The sequence below is a fragment of the Symsagittifera roscoffensis genome, chromosome 5 (assembly GCF_963678635.1).
Source record: "Symsagittifera roscoffensis chromosome 5, txSymRosc1.1, whole genome shotgun sequence".
Lineage (NCBI taxonomy): Eukaryota > Metazoa > Xenacoelomorpha > Acoela > Convolutidae > Symsagittifera > Symsagittifera roscoffensis.
This window is the reverse complement of record NC_087066.1, coordinates 57,737,283-57,760,796: the sequence shown is the minus strand read 5'-3', so window position 1 is coordinate 57,760,796 and position 23,514 is coordinate 57,737,283. Positions and strand designations below refer to the sequence as shown.

Genomic DNA, 23,514 nt, shown 5'->3' with positions numbered 1-23,514 from the left:
CAAAGTCTTCAATTATTTCAGAAGTACTTTGTTTGCAGGGGAATGGTTCTGTAGGTTGCTGCACTTTTTGTTTGTATGATGAAGTCTTTGGTCCACAGTAAACCTCTGTGACCAGGTCATCATAGTGGTCAACTGCGGGAAACTCGAGCTCCTTTTTGACATATTTTGACTCCTTCTCTGGTCTACAGGTGTCATTGTCTGCAATGGTTAACAATGGCCTCGTAGATGCGCTTCCTGACTCATAAGACGTTGCCTCCTTTGTCATTCGCGAGGACACTGGACGACAGCTGTTCTCGGCGATGACTCGTGTCGTTAAATCAAGTCGCGCCTGCTTCTCTTTTCTAATCTGGTATAAGTTGTGAATGAACACGAGGTTTGAGACTGAGATGAGGATGAAGGGACCTCCAGAGAAGAGGGCGTAGTTGATAGTCTTCTGATAAATGCCCATCCACTCCTCCAACTCGCCTCCGATGCTCTTGCACGTTCCGTCCTCAAGGGCGAAGAAGTACAAGTTAGGTAGCACTACCATGTAGTTGAAAGCTGTCAGAGACCATGATATCTTCCTGCAAACAAACACACAACTCTGTAGCACACACAGAGTAGCAGAAAATATTTTCCTCCTTGCTCCTGTGAACGATATTGATAGTTATAAAAAAATAACTGTCCACTTCGGTTCAGAAAAGTTAACAGTTGCCTGACGAGTATTCCGGTTCTAGGTGACACAGTGCTACGGTTAGTGATTGGGTGAGGCTAAGGCGAGGGTTCGAAACGAAAGGCGGTGGGTTGATTGGATCACAAAAATCCCAATCTGGATACATCGGGGGGGGGGGGGGTGTTTTTCCTACCTGGCATATGTTTGCATGCTGAGGTTGTGGTGGAATAGTGGTAGTTTCAGAGAGATGACTCTGTCCACTGCCAGGGCCACTAGGTGTGCACTGGCATTGAGGGTGCTGGCCCAGGAGTGGTAGTAGAACAGCTTGCACATCAATCCACTCCCTCCAATGCTCATATCAGCCAAATGCACGCCACAGTACTAAAATCACAGCACTCCTAGTAAAATGATTCGAGGTCGACATACAAAAGTGGTGCAGAGAAAGCTAGAATGAGTACTTCACCCGGGTATTAAACTTCAATGAACTGTAAAAGTTCAGTGAAACCGTTGTCTTAGACATTCTCGCGATTTTTCACTGTGTTTTTTGTGCCTATATCTTGAACGTTTCTAAAGAACAATGGGTAAAGTGACTTTTAGAAGCTTTTTCCGGGGGAATAGTTCTGCTTTTTTACCAACTTTTGTTAGTGTGGATGTCGTCTTTTTTGTTGTATAAAAATGCAGTCTCGTTGCGAGTACTTCGAAACGGTAGCATGAGAATCTACCCGATGGCAATCTACCTATGGTATTCTATCCAATATATGAACCTTCCCTTTACCAATCTACTGCATGCTAAGTTACCCCGCAATTAAGCTTTGTCACATCATGTGTTTGGATCGTATCTGGAGTTGTTAATTCTTGCTGCTACTTAGAAGTGAATCTAGTCTTATTTTAAGCTGAGCACTTTAGAGAGCCGATTGATAGGTTTGAGCTAAATACTAAAAAATTCTATTTGGCATTCAGCTTAATTAACAGGATTTCCCCCAGTTTTAGGTGTGGAACATCAAAATGGAATCAAAAAAAGAATCTTTCGATCATTTTATTTTATTCAAATTATTACGCAAAGAGCTACAGTACATATGTATTGTCTCAACAAAATCGAAAAATACTTAAGTTGATGGACAAATCACAAGAAAAAACAACGCGAAATAAATGCCAATAATCACTCGAAATGTTTAAGATGAAGCAATCACTCAATAAAACAGCCGCAGAAAAACTGCCACAAATTTTAAATCTAAATTGGCTTAAACTTTAATTAATTCATGAAATTAAGTATTCCTTTATTTTCTTTTTCCTTTTGTTAACGCTCTGTTAACTATTGGTTGCTAATATTTTTGTGTTTTACCATTCGAAAAGAAATGAGTTGATCGGCTTAAAACTTCTTCTCTCCAAATTTCTCAAATTAGTTTTTGGTTTGAAATGAAAGTTTTCGAGATTTCCTGCATTTTCTTACTTCGCTTTGTTTCTCGAATATGAAAAGTTGTTTCGCAGATTTTTTTGACATTGTAGGTGTAGATGTTACAATACGAGTAGCGAGCGAGTAGATGTTATAAAAAGCCGTTTTTATTTAAGACGTGAAAACCTAGTTTCCTCCAGTAAAACAAGTTTTCAAAGCTTCATTTAGAGCTTTAGCATCAACTATTTTTCGAAGTTAAAACATCAATAAAAAACACGAAAAAATCTTCAAAAAATGCGCAATCATTTCGGAAAGTGCAACATTATTTTTTTAAACCTATTATCACTTTTCAACTTTTTAAGAGTCGATAAACGTCTTCCAGACTCTTATATATGTCGTGATGCTTTTTTCTTGTTTTTTCAGGAAAAATCTTCAAATTGCTCAGGTTCAAATTTAATTTTTCGCAATTTGACTTCTAATTTTCTAATTTCGGTTCATTTCTTTAGCTTAAAGGAAGGTTAAATCCATTATCGAACACCAAAACTTGATCGACTTCTGATTTTGATAAGGGAATTTATTTATCAGATTTCCCAGCGAAATAAAAATTTTAATCTTTTGATCCATTTTTCTCAATTAATTAAGCTAAAAGGAAGTTAAACTCCACTATCGAACACCAGAAATGTCAAGGTCATAAAAAACGTGATCGATTTCTGATTTTAATTATGGCATTTAATTATCAGATTTCCCAGCGAAATAAAAGTTTTAATCTATTGATCCATATTTCTCAAAATGGGTTAATTTTAAATGTGGATGTAGCCTTCAATTTGACAAAAAAGTGTCAATCATAAATTACTTTTGAAATTCAGAGAGCTTTAAGGGCGCATTTTGTTCCTTTGATATTCAAAAGTTGAAGTTTTTTCAAGAAACAAGTCAGTGTTTTTTTTTCTGTTTACTTGTATTCATTGACTCTTTTCCAACTGTCAGCTGGCTATGTAATATAACTATTTTAGATTTTTTGTTTTATTCTTTTTTTTCTTTTTATAATGCTTTCGGTTTAATTTCAAAGCTCGAAAGCCTCCACCTATTTTTAGTGCTTCAGCTTTGTATAATAAACAGAGCTTCCGCTCATTGTTCCGACGACTAAGTTGGGATGACCTTTTTAATCAGGTATGTTTTTTTTATTAATATCTAAATTGTGCAAGTTAATCTTTATTTCTGAATTGTGCAATTGATGAATTAAGTTGATATGACGTATGCTCTGAAAAGGAGAAAAAAAGCGGATGATGAAATGAACAAGAAATAGTCGAGCGATTGTTCAGAATCGAAAGCTGCTGCATTCAAATTTTGAACACTCTAATGTTGAGACTATTTATTATTTTACGTTTCATCTGTTCTTCATCGATATGTCGTAATTGTTTCATCAATAGTAAAATCGCTTGAAAAATTCTCCAATGGTTTTTTTGGAGTGCTAATTTGTATTAAAGAAAAATACTAAAGCGATTATTTGTGCCTATGGTATGAAGAGTCAAAGATCTTTGTTAAAACCGCACCATGAATATCAATGTCTAATGAAAAAGTAATGGCCTTTGGGTGGGGAATCTTTGATGCGCAAACAGTACAATCAAGGCTCTATAAATCCATAAAAGTGCCACAAAATGGCCGGCAGAGGTGCTATAAATCTAAATATTTATGCGCTTTTGCTTTGCTCTGAAGACGTTTTTTTTTCTCGAGACGACCAGCGATTTCTTGCGCGTTAGCGACAAAACGTGTAAAAATATCGGAGGATCAAAACGTTTTACCCTGTTCAGGGGCGGATCTAGGATTTTCTCGAGGGGGGGCGGATTTTCAAAAAAATTTTGAAAATTTTGACGACCTTTTTTTTTTTTAGGTCGATCAGATTGATTTTCCGAGCTCTCCCAAAGCAGTAAAAAGACCCTGTTTTGGCGAAATTTTCTGTGCCGCAGGCAACTTTTTGAAAAAACAGGTCAAAAAAGCCGTTTTTGGGCTCTTCTTGGAAAATTTTGACAAAAAAACGCGTTTTTTTTGGCGCGCGCTCCCCCTCAAAATTAGTGTATATTGGCGCCAAAGGCGCCTTTAGAAAAATTTTAGGGTCGGTCGGCCAAAAATGGATTTCTTAAAAAGTACCAAAGGGGGGACCCTTTGGGTTGGCAGGGGTTCGAATCCCTGAGGGGGGGGAGGGCGTACGCCCCCCTCCCCCCTCCCCCCCCTAAATCCGCCCCTGACCCTGTTGAACCAGTTGATTTTTTGTTAAACCCGTTGTTTTTTTTTGTGAAACCATTTGCTATAGAACCAGTTGTTTTTAAGATCTTATTACGCAGTCCATTATACGGTGCTGATTTAAAGTCTCTGGTCAAAGCGAATACAGCTCAAAATGAGTTAACGTTACCAATAAGTAGATGAAAACAAAAGTTTGCCTTAAATTTCAGCTGAGCTATTGTGGTGCATTGTTTTGAGAAAATGGAACCCAAACTTTACCTTGCAGGTGATTATTTTTTGGTTCGATTTAGTTGATCAAAACTTACGCCAATTCTACTTTGTCAGTTTTTAAGTAAATTAAATCAAACTTCCGAACAAAGCAAATGAATTATCCAAAAAAAGCAAATGATAACTCTGAATTTATCCAATTTTTTCATTTACAAATGACAGGTTATAGTTTGAAGTCTCAATTTAGTTAATCTGCTTTTGTTTTAATTTAGTTGCTTTTATTTCTTATTTGGCAGCTATTTAAGTAATTCAATAGCCCTCAACGGCAATTCTGTAAAAATAACATCACATATGCAGAGAAACCGGCTATTCTTGTTGAACTTAGCTACTGTATGTACTATACCTTGAGAGCCATGTCGAATACTCCATCGTGTATGAGTGAGATGGTGTCCCATATGGCCAAATAGGACATAAGGATACTACTGGTCGACTGATTCGGGAGTGAGAGAGAACAGATGTAGCAGAAGAGATTGAAAAACACGCCTAAGGATAAAGAAACCATCATTATCGGTTTATTGTTCGGTGATCTAAACATTTGAAAGCTAGTGATGGTGAAATGGATGGGGGAATACGGATTGTGGTGCTCGATACTGAGCCTGCTTAAGATGAGTGAACTGGTGGCTTGCCTATGATAGAGGTGAGAATGCCGAAGAGGTAGCACTCATTTGTGAATCGGGAGGCCTCGACGAGAAACAGCGACATCAGATCATCCATTGGGGTTCCTCGCACATGTTGCTGTTGCTCCCCTGGCTCTACCGTCATCCAGGGAGAGGGGGAGGGAGAAAACAAGGGCGAAGAGTGGGTTATCCCGAATGCAAACATGAGGGTTTTCTGAGGCAGGGATAAAAAATCACTTTAGGTCGAGAACAATAAAAATTATATCATAAATAATTAGTTTTTAAGATAATGCAACAAATGTACTCTGCAATTTAAAATCAAACCCTCAAGGCTATGTAACGCCTTCTATAGCAGTTTTTTCTTACAATCTCTATTTTGAGTAATAGGTGTCAATAAACGTTGTGAAAACACTTATATAGGTCGTTCTGATTTTTCCGCGGAAAAAGTTCTGAAAACAAGTTCACGCTCCCCAAATTTGATTTTTTTTGTTGTTTGACCTCTCATTTTTGTTCTGAATCTTGATGAAAGTGACAGAATATTTGTGCTTTGGGTGGTTTTTTCCACACCAACTTCGATTTTAGCAATTTTTGAACGGAATTTATTATATCATCTGAAAGCCAGTGATGGCCTGGGCTCAAATTTAAAAAGATTTTACCTCTGATCACTTTTTGGAATGTTATCGGGGTTTGAAAATAGCCAGTTTAGCTAATTTGGGACAATAAACGCGCGAGATATTTGTGCTATTAACGCGTAAGCGGATACAGTGCTGATTTAAATTAGACAAAAAGTTAGGAAAACAAAATTTGCTTACACTTTCACCAGATAAATTATGGTGCAATTTATTTTCCGAAATTTCGAATCAATTTTAAACCTCAAAAATGGGACAATTTTTGATTAATCAAAAATTAAATCCAAAATTAACGCAAATACTACCAAATTAATTGATAGGAAAGTTAGATGCAACGCAGCCTCTTACGCAGCTCAACAAATTTCTAGAAAAGTAAAATCTCAACAAATCTATGCAAGAGAACAATTTTTTGAGAAAAACATATTTTTGGGTTAAAATTTTGGTTCCGAATTTCGCAAAACAAATTGCACTATATTGCATCAACAAATTCCCCTAAAGTCAACTGAGTTAGAGAAAGACGCGTTTTTTCATATTTTATCCGTTTTTTCCGGATGATTAAAATCAGATATATTTAATCCGTGTCTGTACAAAAGAGTCCAATACAAAACAGTCCTGTACAAAATAGTCTGAAAAATCATCAAAGTCCCAAAAACTAGTCTTTTACAAAACAGAACAGTGTCCTCGGGCTGTGCACGAAGCAGTTGCAATGGACTTGTGCGTACTAAAGAGGACTCCGTTGAGATCGTTAAAGATCCTTGTCACTTACCCGATCCGGATGATATCGAAAAACTTCAGTGCAGGAAAATGCTTTAAGATCGAGCAGCAGTTTTGGATGTCACGCCACGGTAGATCATTTTTGCAACCCAGCGTGATGTTAACCGAAAAACAACTGTTCATTTCCCAAGCTACTCACTAACCAACAAGCTGTAGATGGAGTTCGTCGCGGAAAAAAAAGACCGAAGATGGCAGAGCCAAATTCGCTGATTGGCTTTGAATTACCTCTGGCCCTGGAGAAAACTCACGACGAAGAACAGTTTTTCAGACAATTTTAGTCCTTGAGATGAAGACCGGGTTATTTTGTTTACCACGTTACCTGGGCTAGACATACTTGGACTATAAGATGATTGGTTGCTTGATGGAACCTTTTCGACTGCTCATTGTATTTTACCAATTTTATACAAAACACGCTTCAGTTGAAGGATGTCTCCTACCTCTCGCTGACGATCTGCTTCTCGACAGGAAATCAACTGATTGTCGCCTTCTCAATGTCCTAAAAGTTGAGTGTCCAAAATGCGTTACAGTTGATTTTGAAGTAGATGTGCGAAACTCATTAACAGCTACCAATCAGAAGCGCTCAAATTTAGTTTTCTTTCTTCTATATGAGTCAAAGCCTCTGGTGAGATGTTCAGTCGTCAGGCAACACTCACAATCACAACAATGACCTTAAGCTTTCTTCTGTATTAGAAAACTGACTTCTCAAGGTCGACAGAAGCCCAGATGTGACATAGAGCATTGGAGTTGCTATCAAAGGGTAAAAAAAAACAAATTTAACCGCTCCAGCAACGCTGTAGAAGGTTGGAACAGCAATTTTGCGAAGCTAGTCAACAGCAAGCACCCTTCTTTCCAACACTCATCGATATCATTGGGTTTCTTAGGGGTTGTAGCTATGATTATAAACTATAACATAAGTTTATTTTGTTTTCAATTTTTAAATTTATTTAACATCGCCAAGCGATAAGTTTTTCCAAATTTATATAGTTTCTTTGAATTTTTAAATATAATCTCAGCTTGATTTGAAACCGGCAATTTACTGGATATATACAAGTTGTTGATTTTTTCCCCCACGCCCAACTCTCTACGATTGAGCCCATCTTTTCATTATTTGTTCCCGAGATATACTCGTTTCATATTGACCCAACTTTTTCAGAAAAATGGAAAATTTTTGTGTCGCCAGGGAATCGATCCTTTGATCTCTAGAGTTTGAGTCTTACGCTTTAACCACTATACCATGAGGCCTTTGATTTTGATCTGATTTATTGTTCGATTTTTGGTTCTTTGATCTTCAATTGCGCTCATGTTTGATGGTTTAAAGCGTGAACCAATTCAGTCGTCGCCAAAAGAACAAGGTAAAAAAATCAATTGATTATGGACTGTTTGTTGGGGACTGTTTTTAGGACTTTTTTTATGTTTCAGACTGTTTTGTATATGCACCATTAAATCTACTACTAAATTGTTCCAAGTTGAATTGAGGCCAGAAATTTTTATTATTAGTTCGTTACTAGACGCTAAAAATGTCCTTCTGTACTTGACATAGCCTGCGTGGAGAAGTTTTAAAAATTAAGTCGAAAAATTTGAAGGTTCGAAAACAATGTTTCAAACACTTTATAAAGGGCTGTAAGAGCATTCACGGCTTCGCCGTTACGAGCAATCTTGTTTTAATTAAATTTCGAGTTCTTTTCCTAAAATCAAGGCAAATTGAAGGTGGTTTTTTTTAGATTGCTGTGCTGAATCAAAAAAAGTTACGGATTGACCCAGTGCTTACAGTGCAACGTTTTAACTTTTCGATCGAGTACAACGTTTAAGAATCATTCAAAGCAACCTTCAGAGAAAGATGAACTCGATCCACCTTCAAGGCTAGACAGTACTTGCCTATTTTTTGTCCAAAATTTTGCGTTTACAGATTATTTCAGTCTGGAACGAATTATTTAAAAACAGCAACCTCTATGCTCAGAAAGAAACTTTTTGCAAACCGGTTCGGTCTATTATGAAATAAATGGAAATGTTTCAACGTTTCATAGCTTTAAAAGCTTGCTTAGAAAAACTTAAACTTCTCGCGAACGATTCAGTCTATGAAATAACATGAAATAATTCAAAGTTTCATTGCTTTAAAACCTTGCTTAGAAAAACTTCAACTTTTTGCGAACAGATTCAGTCTACGAAATTCAAAGTTTCATAGCTGGAATAGCTTGCTTAGAAAACTTAGTTTTTTTTCACAAACTGATTCGGTTTATGAATTAAATTGAATTATTTCGATTAATTTCTATCCTGAAAAGCTTGCTTATGAAAAGTTAAAATTTTTGCGAGCGGATTCGGTCTACAAATAACTTGAATTAATTTGAAGTTTCGTAGCTTTGAACCTGCTTTGGAAAACTTGAACTTTTTGCGAACCGATTCGTTGTATGAAATAACTTGATATTATTTCATGTTTCATAGCTTGAAAACCTTGCTCAGAAAAGCAACCTTTTCGCGAACGATTCAGTTTATGAAGTAAAATGAAATGATTCAAAATTTCATAGCTTCCTGAGAAAAAAATTCAACTTTTTGAAAACTGATTCAATCAATGAAATAAATTGTAATAAAACAAAATAACATAGCTTTAAAAGCGTGCATACAAAACTTAAATTTTTTGCGAACCGATTCGGTCTACGAAATAACTTGAAATAGTTCAAGTTTTATTAACTTTATTAGCTTGCCTAGAAAACTTGTAAGATTTTCGTGTAGTGATTCCGTTTTTGAATTGACTTGAACTATTTCAAAGTTTCTTAGCTCTATTAGCTTGCCTAGAAGAACTTCGCGAACGATTCAGTTTATGAAGTAAAATGAAATTATTCAAAGTTTCATAGCTTTAAAAGCTTCCTGAGAAAAAAATTCAATTTTTCGCAAACTGAGTCAGTCTATGAATTTACTGGGATTTTTTTAAAAGTGTTGTAGTTTTCGAAGTTTTGAACAGCTTCAAAGTTTCGAATAGCTTGCTTAAACAAGTTTTTCGTGAACCGATTTGTTTCATTAAAACTCTTGAATTATTTTAAAGTTTCATAACTTGAATTGCTTGCTTTGTAAAACTGTAAAAACGATTCGGTCTCAGAAATAGCTTGTTTTTTTTTCGAAGTTCCTTGCTCCATCAGCTCGCGCAAAAAACTAACTTAAAACTGAGCAAAATTTTGGAAATCTTTTGAAAGGTTTCACCAGAAAAGCAGTTTGCCATCCAGTTGTTTATTTGAAAGCACTTGAATCGTTTAAATTTTCATAGTTTAAACAGCTTCCATAGAAAAATTTAATTTGTTTGTGAACTTTTTTAGTCTATAAAATAACTGAAAATAACTCAAAGTGTCATAGCTTAATAGTGTATGAACCTTTTGGGAACCAAATCAGTGTATGCAATAGCTTAGAAATGTTTAAAAGTTCATGTCTTAAAGAGCTTGCAGAGAAAATTTTGAACCTTTTGCGAACCAGTTTGCTCTGTGAAGTCACTTGAAATGTTTTATTTCGTAGCTTGAATAGCTTACTAAGAAAAACTTCAACTTTTTACCAAGCTTGCGTAAAAAAAACTTAAATTTTTTGCTTATTGTTTCCTCTATGAAACAACTTGAAATATTTCAATGGTTTATTGGTCGAATAGCTTCCATATAAAAACCTCAAATCGAGTCATCCGATTTTCTTCATGAAACATTTTGAAATATTTCAAAGTTTCTTAGCTTGCTTAGAAAACTTTCATTTTTTGGAAACCGATTCGTTCTATGAAACCTGAAGTTTTTCAAACCGATTTTACGATATGGCCTAACTTGAAGTTGTTCAACGTTTTTTTTGCTTGGATAATTTCATCAGAACAGCAAATAATTTTGGACGAGCCAATTGATTATTGGAGGCGGGCTTGCTAGTTGTGTTAATTTTACAAAATAGTGACCTTCTTGAAAGAGTTCTTTTCAAAAAAAATTTTTCACTATCTGTTGGCTATGTTTTGATTTTAGTAAATTCATTGGCTGTTTTTATGTCTGTGGCTATTCGTTCAATTACCGACAAACAGAATGCGACAAATTAATTTGGTTGAAGAAAGAACATCAATTGCTTAAGGATCTCAGCGAGCAAATGCGGCGAAGAAGAGCATCTCTTGTCGCAGAATTACATAATTAGGGGCTTCAGAGTAGCAGAAAAGGTCGTTTTAATATGGGCGAGTAGTTCTTTTTTATGTTGGCCATAATTATAAAGACTTATGGCAATAATGAGAACTCAGTCGATATCGGATTTAGGATGGTGATGGGGATTTAGGATAGTGAGGTCGGAAAATTGATTTTCCGACCTCTCAAAAAGTATTGGACTAAGTTCATATGTACATGTTGGCGACAAAGGCTAACGATGTTTTTTTTTAGTCTAGTTCAGCCAAAAATTGATGGAAAGTAGCGCCAAACTAGGACGCTTAGGTTGGTGCAAGTATGGAATTTCGAAGCGGGATGGGGGATGCACCAAATATTCTCTGACCAAAATTATTTTATGACAAGAGATGATTTTTCCACAAGGATCTCAGTAGAGATCTCAAAACAAAACTTCGAGAAAAACTTCCTTGTCAACGTCCCAACGATTGCGGTTTTTTATCTACATTGACTAGTCAAACGACTCGGTTGTTTTTTGAGGTTTCAGTCAAACCATGCGATGATTATAGTTTAAGCATCTCTTAGGCGAAGTTACTCGAATTCGGTTCTAGAATGACAAAAGAGAACTGAATTGTAACAATAGAAAGAACTTGTACATTCCATTCATTTATCCGACAGAAAAGAAAGCAACAGATATATTCTGGTTGATCTTCTGTAAATGTTTGGGCCAACTGTCTGATTTTCAAATCAGTTGAAGAGTCTGGCCGAATTGTCTGGTCCCACTATTTCTCAAATCAAAATTGGTTTTAAAAAATTAGCCTCGATTCAAACTTGAGTTCTATATTATTTTGCCCTTTCGGAATTGATTTACTTGAATGTTCAATGAAAGTGACGATTCAGGAAATACGTCAGTTGTAGGAAGCGAGTAAAAATTGAGTTCTTTCCCAAGAGATTGTTCAGTGCGTCGCTTTTTTAAACAAAAAAAAATAAAAATTGGTTGGAGATAACATTCACCGACGACCGATTTGTCAGCCGAATTTTTGGTAAATTGGTCGGAGATAACATCTGCCTCTTTTTAGCTCGAAAATAGTGTGCTCATTTTTATCCTTATTAAATCGTATCATAAATAGCGTTAGAAGTGCCGAATTCAAGCGGCGGAGCGAGGCGATGCGCTGTAAATACAGCCGCACATGGCACTACCATACATCCTAACTCAGGGGTGCGTGGAAAGCATGTTCTTTCACGGTTTTAGTTTCGGAGCTTCCTGTGTCGGTAAGGTCGGTCTGTCTATTATTTTTCAACTGCTTCGTGCCTGCACAAACTCTAAACCTGTTCCCTTTACCACACAAGCAAAGAATATTTTGAACCCAAGCCAGCGTCTGGTGCCATGTATTTGGTCGAATTTGTTGTAAATGTAGCGGGCTTTAAAAAGCTCAAAGAGCACAATAAAGACTTCTTTTGCCAGCCTGTTACCAATCCCCACCTCATTGATCAAACCTCCCTTTCATGTACCGATTTTCGTCCTGACTCATGTACCCCCTGCTGTACTGCTCCAACGAATCCCCTAGTTTACCAAACAAACCACTTCCCTGCCAATTTTCTGGACATTCTATGACCTAATTGTAATGGCATCTCTGGGAAAGCGCTAGAACAGACACAAACAACCGAAAAAACAAATGCACACAAAAAAAATACATTTTTCCCTAATGCGATTTTCCCTCTTTAGTGCTCCTCGATATTCCCGAGGACCATTAAGGTCCATACTCAGAACAGAAGGAACCGTATGTCACCCCAATATACGATCATCATCAAACGAAGCTTTCGTACGACAGTAAAACTTCAGCATCATCCCCAGATATAGCCGTGTGCTCGCCGTCTTTTTTAAAACATGTTGAGGTAAACGTTTTTACAGCTAGTCGCAAATTATCTCCCAGTCTTAGTTTTTTCCAACAGACTTTCTAACCCGTCAGAACTTATTTCGAATGTTTTAAACAGATCATGACTAAGATTTCTTCCTGAAATTTACTCACCACTTGTCGTCCAGTAAGTTCTAGAAATTGGTACGGACATTAAATGGCAGCAATTCTGTAGTATGAACTCACCCTTTTAATTTAAATATCAAAATCATTCTCAGCCGGGAGACATTGCAAATTCTTCAACCAGGAAAAGACACTCGAACTCAGCCTCGAAGGCTCAATAATTTTTTTTCCTTTGGAAACTGAGAACCGCATGAAAGCTGCAAAGTTTCAAAAGCACTAGGACCCTGTGGTATCTGTACATCAAACTTGAAAAAACATAGTGTATCTTTTTTTTCTTAAAATAATGCTACCCATGTTTGTAGAAGTGATACCTCTCCCGAAGACATACAAAGATCTCCAATAGTCAGACTCGTACCGCCCTGTTTTGGTTTCAAGCTGAACTGCCAAACTTTTCAAAGCTTTGACGCATCCCACTCTAGCCAAGTTCCTACGCAACGCCGATTATCGTTATTGCTTTCGCCCGATGCTTTCAACCACCACAGTCTTCTTAACTCAGGATTTTTTTTATCAGCGATTGTTTTAATCTTTAAGACCTTCGAGTAGCTCAGCCATTACCACACTTGTTTTATTGAAAGCTTTCGACTTGGTCAGCCAGGCGTTCCGTCACTCCTTGTTCTGTTCGTAGAGGCGTCCCTCAAGGCTGAGTCCTATCCTAAACTTTTTGCTTTCAAAAACATTACCTTCGTTATCGCCCCCGATAAAAACTGCCATCGCAGGCATCACATTTTTTTCTTCTAACGTTTCTGCTTGCTACTTTTCTTCAAAGATTTTCATCACAGGTCCGAAAGTGATTTAGAATAGCCAAAGCCTGCCCCTCGAGAAACATTCCAAAAATATTAATGCCTTTTTTGAGATGTCGCTGTTTTTTGCTGAATAATACACGCGAACCTTGGCAAAGCCGCGCGCTTGATGTTGATTTTCAAAACTATGTCCGGGATTTCTTGGGGACAGTTCAAAGAAATTTAACTGATTATTTAAAAAGTTTTGATAAAGCCAATTTTAGGTTATGCGAGCCCTTCCTGGTCCCACGCTGGCAGTAAAAACATCTTTAAACAAACAGCAATTTGCCAAGTTTCTGCTGTCCGCGTAATAAAAGGGTGCTAAGAGATAAGCGCAATGGAACATTTACATTCAGATTGTAAATTTTTAATTGTTGACCACAACTATTATCTACTGTCCTCGCAGTTTGTCCTGAAAACCTTAAATCCATCAATTGTGCAACCATTTTAGTTTCATGATTTCCATTCAAAACAATCTCCCGCCCGGGAATTTGACCTTGCCTGCTGGGCATATATGCCCCGTAATAGACACTATCCTCTCCGAAACTAATGCTCTTACGCTTGTCAAAAACTTTACTAAACAAAATCCTAATACGATTTTGCCGTTCAAAAAGTTAACTGAACAAAGTTCTGACTATATTAATTTTAATTTGCTTCAAAAGAAATTGCATGCAGTTAGAGTCAGGCCAGCCACGAAAATTCTCACTCAAACTGCATGATGATGACCCCTCCGAAGCGTTTCTCCCTCGTTCCAATAGGAGAACTCCGTCGCAGTTGAGATACGGGTACAGCCCGTTCCTCAATAGGTGTTTAAGCCTTTTTGATCCTAACGTCCCTCAAACTCCCTATGTCCTATCACCCATGCCACTCTCCATCTTTTTAACTGCTCCTAGAAGACCACTTTTTAAACCTCAATAGACTTTTTAAACCCCCATTTTCTGTATAATTGAATGTGCTAACAATAAACTTCACGCAAAGACTTCACAAAAATGTTCTTAAGATTGATAAGATATTGTAGATCAAGCACAGCATTTCAAATTCAAGTGTCGTTGCTGGTAATAGGTATACAAATAATTCGTGTTTTTTGGCTTTTCGACATAAGTAGAAACAATATTTAACATCACCAACTGTTACTAATTAAGGTTCAGCTAGCTTAGATGTAAGCAAGGTGAGCTCTCCAATTACAAAGGGCGAAATGTTGTAAAAAAGAACGTTAACAACTTCTATTCTCGTGCCTGCAATTTAGATTTTAGATAACCCAGCGGAATAAAAAACTTACCCGTTGATCCATTTTTCTTTAATTGTGTTAAGCTTAAAAATCAAATGGTCATCATAAACAGCTTTTAAAACTTAAAGAGCTTTATTCTTGTTAATTTTTCTTCGAAACCGGAAAATTAAAAATGTTCTAAAGTTTTCAATCAACTGTTTTTGGTTTCCGCCTGTTCTCTTACATTATTCCAACTATGTTTTTCTGCTGCTCTTTAAAGATCAAACGATATTTCTATAAACAAAAATGCTCGTATATTAGCTTGAAGCCCTGAATTTTTAGAGTGCCTTCCAATAGTTTTTGATTTTAAAAAGTGGTTAAGTTCGAGTTTTGAGATGAGATTATTAAAATTTTAAGTATTGAAAATTGAGTCGGATATGGAACTTCTCCGATCAATTGCCTTGCCTAGACTCAATGTGGAACGGTTTACTGTTGCAAGGTAATTCACCAGTTATTACGTTTGCGATTAGCAAGCTTTATCAAATAGGAATGTAGACTTAATTCGGGTTAACAACTAGTTTAACAAAATCAGTTGAATCACTTGACACGCTCTTCGCCTGACATGCTCTTTAGCTGACATGCTTAATTTCATTTCATAAAAACTCAATTTTAACTACTGGCTGGGTACTACTTACTATAGGGTAGTTTCAGGGGCGACTTGAAACCTTTTAAAGTGTTTTACATAATGAGATTTTTTTCGGCTCAACTGGTGTCTGACCAAAGATTGCGAACCTTGTTTCGGCTTCTTAAGTTTTGTTCAGTTGCCATCTTGAATTTCAATTTCTTGCTTGGTATTTTTGCCCAGAATTCCGTTTTTGGTTAAAAAAATTTGACAAAGGGAGTATACAGACCCACAATGAAAATCGGGAATTGAGAAAAAAACAAAGAAAAACAGTTAATACTTTTGCAATATTCACTGTTTTTTCTCAAAAACTCGACCGATTTTCAAAAAAGGGTATCCATAGAAAGACTACCTACATTCTTGTGTGTCTGTCTACTCCCCTAGTCTCTTTTTGCTTTCCCTTTTGTCTACAGCCTTCGAAAAGGTTGTTGAGGGAGTATTTGACCGATGTGTTTGACTTTTTTTCGTTTTCTCACAAATTAACCTGGATTCAGAACTTAGTTTCAACTATAGATCGGATTGAAAAGCTCCCCTGCATTGGCGTCCACAAAAAGTTATCGTCTTCATAAAAGTCAATTTTTTGAGTGTTTTTTTTTCGAAATTCTACGAATTTAATCAAAAAATATTCCCTTTTTTGACAAAAAGTTATCGTCCTCGTAAAAGTCAACTTTTTGATGTTATGACTGTTTTGAAATTTTGTTTTCTCTTGAACTAACATGCCAAACCTAGGTTTTTGGGTTCAATTAAAATAAGAGATTGGGTGAATCTTTTGTGCTTAGGTGGCTACGCCAAATCTATTATATAGTTAAACGCGGGCTTCACTATCTCGCCATGCTTAAGTTTTTTCAACGTATTATTTTTGCATGTTTAACGAAAGATTTTTTTCGTGTTTAAGCTATATCGTATATTGCAATATTTAAGAATTTTTTTTATTTTCGAGCTGGAATTTAGTAGCTATTTCACCGAGTTTAAAATTAACAGTATAATAGTGGGATTCTGTCAGGCTTCCCTAGGGGGTTGCGAATTTGGCCTCCAATCATGAATGCCCAAATCAGTTTAGTGTACGAGATACGACTAGTTTTGTGCAAAAAATTCTCAGAAAACTCAAATTACAAAAAAATTAACAAAACTTGAAGTTGCCAACCTTGTAGTTGGATGCATTCAGAGTACTTTCAAGGATTGCGAATCTTGCCTTCAAATATGATTGCTCAAATCCTTGTAGTTTTCGAGATATGACGTTTTGTGGTTTTTTCAAAAAATATTCAGAAAACTTTAAATTATTTTTTTTTCAAAATATGAAATTTTTATCCCTGTATTTGGGTGCTCTGAGGGTATTTTCAGTGATTGCGAATCTTGTCTCCAGTTATGACTACTCAAATCTTTGCAGTTTATGAGATATGGCGTTCGTGTGATTTTTTCAAACAATTTTCACAAGTTTTAAATATATATTTTTTTAAATTTGAAATTCCTAACCCTGTAGTTGGGTGCTATCAGAGTACTCTCAGTGGTTGGGAATCTTGCATCCAAATATGGCTGCTCAAATCTTTGTAGTTTTCGAGATAGGACGTTTTTGTGATTTTTTCAAACACTTTTCAGAATTTTTAAATTACATTTTTTTCTTCAAAATTTGAAATTCCTAACACTGTAGTTGGGTGCTATCATTTGAAATTTGAAATTCTAACCTTTCACTTGCTTTTTTTTGTTTAATTTTTCAAATGAAAAGCGTTGTTGGATGCGCCCGTTTCTTTTAACGGTTGGATTTTTTTCGTTGTTTTCATGTATTTTAGATATAAGCAGTTTTCACGTTAAAAATTCTGTTTGAAGCACCGGAGGTGCGTTCCATGCTAGTTATTTTTAAACAAGAAGCTATGATTCTCGGAAATGTCAATTTTCTGATTTGTTGATTGTTTTTTGGACTTTTCTCGATAGCTATACTGGCAAATCTGATATCATAGGTTAATCAACCCAACAGGTTGTTGGAAGCATACCTTTATAACTTGCTTCGCCTAATTTCTTTAATAAAGAAGTTATGGCCTTCAAACAAGTAAAAGTTTCGAAAATTGGACCGTTTTAGAAACCCACTTTTATGAATTTTTTCTACTTTACCGGCCGAGAACTGCTTATAGCACAAAATTTTAACGATTTCGAATTTGGATTTTTCTTGAAGGCTTCCCCATCAAATCTGAGATGTAAATTTTAATCGAAAGAAGCGGTTGCGCGATTTTTTCCTGCAGAAGCGGCTACTCCTTATTTTGTTGTAAGAAAAAGGTAAGGTCTTGGGAAAAACATTTTTTCACTCTTCTCATTTATTTTAGCAGAGAAACAACTAAGGTTCAAATATTCATTCAGTGCGGCATTAGTATAACAAATTCAAAAAATATTAAATATATACCGCCAGCTTCAGCCGATCTCTAGGTGTCCTTCAACGAGACATACAAAAATTTGGGTTCAAATAGTTTTTTAAACATTTTTCGTTTTCGAGTTTCAGGATTATCTTGTATAGCAAGTGGTGCGAAGCTCCGCTTTGCATGTGTAAAATGTTCACATTACACTTTTAGCATCAAAGATTTAAATGAGTCATGGCCCGAAGGTGCATCAATGTTTTCGTGTTTTTGCTGTTGGCACCTATTGTTCCCTCAAGCTTACTAAGTGATTGAATAGATTGCAGTGAAAACTTAAACTTTTGCAAATCGATTTACAATATGAGATAATGTTAATTTGCTCAAAGTTTCCTTATTTGACTAGCCTGTTCAGAACTAAATTTTTGTAAGCCGATTGATCAATGGGGGCGTTCAACAGTGCCGCGAAGTTTTTGTTAATTAAAAAAAAAATTGACGCGCGCTTGGAGAATTTTTGTTTCTTTAACAAGCGGCATCAATTTAAATAACCATTTTTGGCTTTTCAACTTAATTTTCAATATCGATTTGTATTAATGTTTGGGATCACTTTTTTGTTTTGGAGCAAAACTCAGAAGAAAATTGGACAAATTTGCTGAGTTAATTGTTCGTTCAGAAAAATGAAAAAAATTATGACGCCGCGCTTGGACATTTTATGTTTGCCTAACAAATGCCATCATTTAAAACTGTCGTTTTTGCCTTATCAACTTCCCTTCAATTTGAATATTATTACTTGTCAATTATTGGGGTTAAGTAAAATCATTATTTAAAATAAAATTTGGCACTATTGAACAAGATTTTGATTTTCGGCACTTTTGTTCTGCAACAAACATTTCAAACAATCGAAATCGTTGGTCATTCCTATTCGCTGAATTGGTTTTGCACAAAATTGGAGTCAAAAATTAGCAGAAATTGATTTAGGGGCAACTCTATATTCATTTTTGCCTGTTTGATTTGCTCTCACCACTATGCTAACCTGACGTTACGTTCCCTGTTAAACGAGTCTTACTAAACTGCTCGTTTTACGCTTTGATGTTGAAAGTGTAACGTGAATTATTAAAGCGTAGCGAAATATCCCGTACCACGAAATCTTTCCAAACTCATTTAGGGCAAGCTAATTTGTCCTATTTGTTCCATACACAACTAAAATTTTAGTACTGAACATTGGATATTATCAGCCTAAAATTCTTAATTTGTCATTATTTAACTAACTAAAAACTGTTCGAGACAAGTTAGTGGGGCAGTCGGATCATTCAGGGTTTTGTCCTGATACGAACAATCGTGATATTATTCAGTGCACCTCGATTTCCTACCCGTGTTTTCATTCGCCAAAACCTAAAAACGTTTTTTCTTTGCTCGCATCAGAAAAATTGATTTTTAAAAATCACTATGTAAGAGAAACAAAAACTTAATAGCTGCACTGTTAAGAAGCTTGCTTAAACTGGAGCAGGTACTATCTTTTCCGGAAAAATATATTTTAGAAGTGTTGTTTTTTGGCTTCAGTATCCGCGCTCAGTTCATATTTACACTTGCGAAAGAAAGTGTATTAGGACAAACTTTCTTCTTTTTCAATCTAACTCGCGAATAAGAGTGCTTATAATAGTGGCACTTTTGAGTCGGTAGGCTGCGGTAACAGTATATTATCCATATGTGCTTGGACATTTTATTAGTAAAAATTTAACACAGCTGATACATTTTCAATTTATCAATTGAATCGAAAAAATTATTTGTTTCAAACAGCATTACAGTAATAAAAAGCTCGATTTCAGAAATTTTCTAACCCATTGTATCTCGCAATTTTTTTGAAATGCATAATTTATACATAAATTGGCTTTATGCTTTTCAGTTAGTTACGTGTAAAATTGTATCTTTTTGTATTTGGTGCTACTTTTGCTGCATCTAATTGGCAATTTAATAGCATATGTAGCTGCTTATTGGTGGATAGTTTTTGTGAGTTTTAAGCATCCGTGGTTAGTGCGTGAGACCCACATTCGCTAGATTACAGATTCGAGTCCGGCACGTAGCCGAGTTTTTTCTAATTTGAAGCTTATTTCTATTTTTTCTTATTTCACTGGATAGAGCTGCTTTTTGATCGTGCTCTCGCAAGTGTTTGCGAAGCACAGCTTCGCCTGTGTCTATTATGCGAATTGTAAGGATGTGTTTCATCCGCTTTATAACAGTGCATTAAAGATCTATCAATATGTTTCATTGGCATGCATCGGATATTGGATTTCAGCTTTTTTCCGTGTGCTCGCGTGCTTTTGAGGCTTAGCGATAAACAATGGGTCTTGCAGATTTTTTTTCAGGAAAATGTCTTAAAAATTGTTCACGCTCAGTTTTGATTTTTCGCGGTTTGACTTGTGATTTATTTTTAAGTTCACAGCTTTTCTATTGTTTAAAGGAATCGAACAGCAAAATTGTAAAGGTCACGGAAAACGTGATCGACTTCTAATTTTGAAAATGGAAATTAATTATCAGATTTCCCAGCGAAATAAAAGATATACCTATTGATCCAGTTTTCTCAAATTGGGTTAATTTCAACACAATAGTGTCCATCATAAATTGTTCTACAATTTCAAAGAGCTTTAAGGCCATCTATTTTTTCTTCGAAATTCAAAAGTTGAAGATTTTTGAAAAGTTAAGTCGGTTTGTTTTGAGTTTCCTTGCGTTCATTACTCCTTTCCAACTGTCAGTTGACTATGTTTCTTTCAATTAGGTGTTCAATCAGGTGAATCATAAATTGTAAATTAATTTTTAAAGTCGCCTGATTTTTAAATTTCAGTTTTGCTCAATTATTTTCCGGCAACGTACACATAGTTCAAAATGCAAATGTAAGTCACAAATCTTGAAATGGCGAGGAGTCAAACTTGAAATTTTACTTGGGAAAGCTTATGCATACATGCTAATAGCCAGGTCCCTGCCTGCACCCATAGCCGTTAATTGTGACCGAAACAAAATTCTCAAAAATGTGTCAAAGTCTAAGTTTGCACAGATGAGGCAGGTTGAGACACCTTTGAGAAAAAATGTTGAAATGACTCTATAATTTTTGCTATATTTGCTTGAAATTAGTGTTATTTGGGACCCCTCTCTCACATTTTGGTTATTACCGGGAACATTTAAAAAAAACAATTTGAATTAATTTAAATTTTTATTTAAATTTCAATTTATTTAAGTGTGATATTATGAGGACACCAATTTAAATGAAAAATTTAAATTGACCCTGCTGTATTCATTCCGACGCCAAAATACAGAGTTTTCTCATGATAATTAAGTTCGCATTTCACAATTCCACGGAAAAGGCAAACAATCTAATTTTTATCGACAAATTTGATGAATTTTTGTAGCAAATAGATATGCTCAAAGGAAAATTGCTTTGGAATTCGTTTCACAAAGCTGCAAAAATTCCCAAAGTTTGGCAGAAAAACCGCTAAAAAACAGACTGAAGAAAAATTTAGAGTTCTAAAAAAAATTAAAATAGTTTCGGAATTGATGCCAACTATTTCTATAACTTTCTTAAACAATTTTTACATGGTCATCACTGACCGGTACCCTTCTATCACACTTGAACCGATTTTCATTTCTAATTAATTTTCTTTCCGCCTAACATTTATCTTTTACTGCAATTTTTTCCGGAAAGGTTTTCGGGTGTTTTCCGCTGTGTATAAGAAGGTATCCCTGGGGTGTCCATTAGTTTCTTGGGGTGGTAGCCTTGTTGAGGGAAATGCTGGTAATGGGGGAAAAGGCTTGAATCGAATAATTCGAATAAAAAACTAAGGTTTACCCCTACAATTATTCAATAGCCTCACAATATTTAGCGGAAATATTTGCTTTGATTCTGATTGTTTGAGAAAGAGAAAAGTATTTGCATATTTGAATTGAGTATTTGCATATGCAGTATTTGCATATTTGCAGTATTTGCATATTTGAATTGAGAAGTACTTGCCCTTTGGAGTAATGAGTGGAGATCTGTTTGGGTAAAGAACTACGAGGAGGAAATTGAAAGATGTATTGTGGCATCTATTTGACCAAATATATTTTGGTGAATTTAATCAACAGTAGGGAAACAGTGTTGTGCTGAAATTTATGCGGTCAAATCTGATTGGCTAATTCTAGCCAATCAAGTTAAGGTAATACGGTCAGGCATTTCAATCAACATTTCCAGCAGGTATAATTATTAGCCGAAAATACCGCAAATGTGGAAGGAAATTTGTCAAATAATCAAGTTGTTGTCAAGTCACTTGTGAAACTTTGCCCAGAAAAGAATAGTTCAGTAAAATGGCTTCAACAGGAAAAAAATCCTTATTTTTTGTCATTTCGTCTAAGAATTTTAGCTGCTTGAACTGTTAAGTGAAAGGCTGAGCCATAGTGTTTAAGTTTCATTGACTAAGTAGCAAATTGGATTTAAAATACATTAATTTCAGTTCATGTAGAAATACTGATTTCGGGCTTACGTACCAGAATTTAGACAACCGCGTATTCAGACTCGTCAGAAAGCAGACAAATACTGCATTAACCAATCAGTATCGAGACAAGGAAGAAATGAATAGTTAATAATTATTTATTTCGTAATTAGCTTTCTCATCTCGATTCAGATTGGTTAACATCGTATTTGTCTGCTTACTGACGAGTATCAATACGCGGTTGTCTAAATACAGACAGCACTCCTGATTTCGTGATGTTTAGTTCATTAGACTCAAAGGCGGTGTATCAACTAGCATAAAGCTAGACTAGCATAAAAGTTTCAAATTGGAAAATTGTATCGACTAACATAAAAATTGAAATACAAAGTTCAATTAGTCAAAACTAAAATCATTACTCACAAAATATGGCCCCCTATAAAGGAATAATTAAACATACGCAAATTTTTGGATCTACTTAACAATCCCCCCAGGCGCGGATCTAGGAATTTCTCGAGGGGGGGGGCGGATTTTCAAAAAGATTTTGAAAACTTTGTCGACTTTTTTTTAGGTCGACCAAATTGATTTTTTTAGCTCTCCCAAACCACTATAAAGACCCAAATTTGACCAAGTTTTTGAAAAAACGGGCCAAAAAAGGCTTTTTAGGCACTTTTTGGAAAATTTCGACCAAAAAATTGCGTTTCTTCGGCGCGTGCTCTCCCCTCAAAATTAGTATAGATTGGTGCCGAAGGCTCCTTTATAAAATTTTTAAGGTCAGTCGGCCAAAAATGGATATCTCAAATTAGTACAAAGGAGGGACCCTTTGGGTCGGCAGGGGGTCGAAACCTTGAGGGGGCGTCCCCCCCCCCCCCCCTAAATTGCTACTGAATCCCCCTATGGTGCCTACTAAAGAATCTCCACCCCATTCTGATTGGTCGAAAATTCGACCAACTGGATATCTTCAAGTATTTCCCTACCTAGGGTAACTAGTAACGAATTGCCACCCCTATAAAAATTAATTCAATTGTTAAGCATATATAAACTTTGTACCTAGTAACAAATCTCCCCTTTTGCAAAGTAAGGGGGGATAGTTAAAGAGATCTGGCCAACTTAATCTACTTAAAGGGGGAGAATATTAGATTCGGTGAAGTTTGTACCTTGTAACGAAGCCCCCCTCCCCCATGTTGCAGTAGGGGGATTAACTAGATCCAATCAGTTTTTTCACACATTTTACAATTTGCGCAACGATCAGTCTTCGGTTCAAGTCATTGCAGGTCGTGTTGTGAATGATCACAACAATAGGAAATTATTTTGATTTTTGATTGCTTAATTTCTCAAATTTGAATTCCT

At 35.9% G+C, this 23,514-nt stretch overlaps 2 protein-coding genes across 2 annotated transcripts in view; one reads left to right on the top strand and one right to left on the bottom strand.

Annotated features, from left to right (window-relative positions):
* The window catches only part of LOC134845700 (serine/threonine-protein kinase Nek9-like), a 113,575-nt gene that overhangs the window by 71,104 nt on the left and 18,957 nt on the right, over positions 1 to 23,514 (top strand). The gene's annotated exons all lie outside the window — the stretch shown is intronic.
* Positions 13 to 21,826, bottom strand: LOC134845804 (uncharacterized). The gene is made up of 6 exons (XM_063862884.1): positions 21,711 to 21,826; positions 5,177 to 5,381; positions 4,894 to 5,033; positions 846 to 1,033; positions 254 to 563; positions 13 to 198 (listed from the first exon to the last, which is right to left on the bottom strand). The coding sequence occupies exons 2-6, from the start codon at positions 5,370 to 5,372 to the stop codon at positions 13 to 15; spliced, it is 1,020 nt and encodes a 339-aa protein (XP_063718954.1). The 5' UTR covers positions 5,373 to 5,381; positions 21,711 to 21,826.